The sequence below is a fragment of the Mesitornis unicolor genome, unplaced genomic scaffold, assembly GCF_000695765.1.
Source record: "Mesitornis unicolor isolate BGI_N332 unplaced genomic scaffold, ASM69576v1 scaffold4732, whole genome shotgun sequence".
In the NCBI taxonomy this organism is placed as follows: Eukaryota; Metazoa; Chordata; class Aves; order Mesitornithiformes; family Mesitornithidae; genus Mesitornis; species Mesitornis unicolor.
In genome coordinates this window covers 68,508-68,778 of record NW_010169725.1, presented here as the reverse complement: position 1 = coordinate 68,778, position 271 = coordinate 68,508, and the positions used below count along the sequence as shown (strand labels likewise).

Sequence of the window (271 nt, the reverse complement as noted above, 5' to 3'; positions counted from 1 at the left end):
CCTTCCCCTTTAACTCCTTCCTCAGCGGCTTCATCTCCGCCGTCGGCAGCTTCATCCTCGGCGGTCAGTGCCCCACCCGGTTCTCCCCGGAACCCCTTTTGTCGCCGCGCGTGCCCCGTGGCAAAGCCTGCGCCCTGGAGACGCCCAGAGCCCTTGTGTTACCGCAGGATCCCCAGGGCAGCCACTGAAGTTCCCCAGGAGCCCAAGGGAGGCACCCACAGCCGCGCTCAAACCTCCTCCCGGCACCCCGTGGCAGCCTCCAACACCGCCC

General features: G+C 67.9%; 1 protein-coding gene across 1 annotated transcript in view; it reads left to right on the top strand.

The window, feature by feature from the left end:
- Window positions 1–8: 8 nt before the first annotated feature.
- The window catches only part of DAD1 (defender against cell death 1), a gene marked incomplete at its 5' end in the record, with an annotated part of 936 nt that continues 673 nt past the window's right edge, over window positions 9–271 (top strand). Inside the window, one exon of the mRNA XM_010179438.1 lies at window positions 9–63. Coding sequence (XP_010177740.1) covers window positions 9–63 — 55 coding nt within the window. The remainder of the gene's footprint in view (window positions 64–271) is intronic.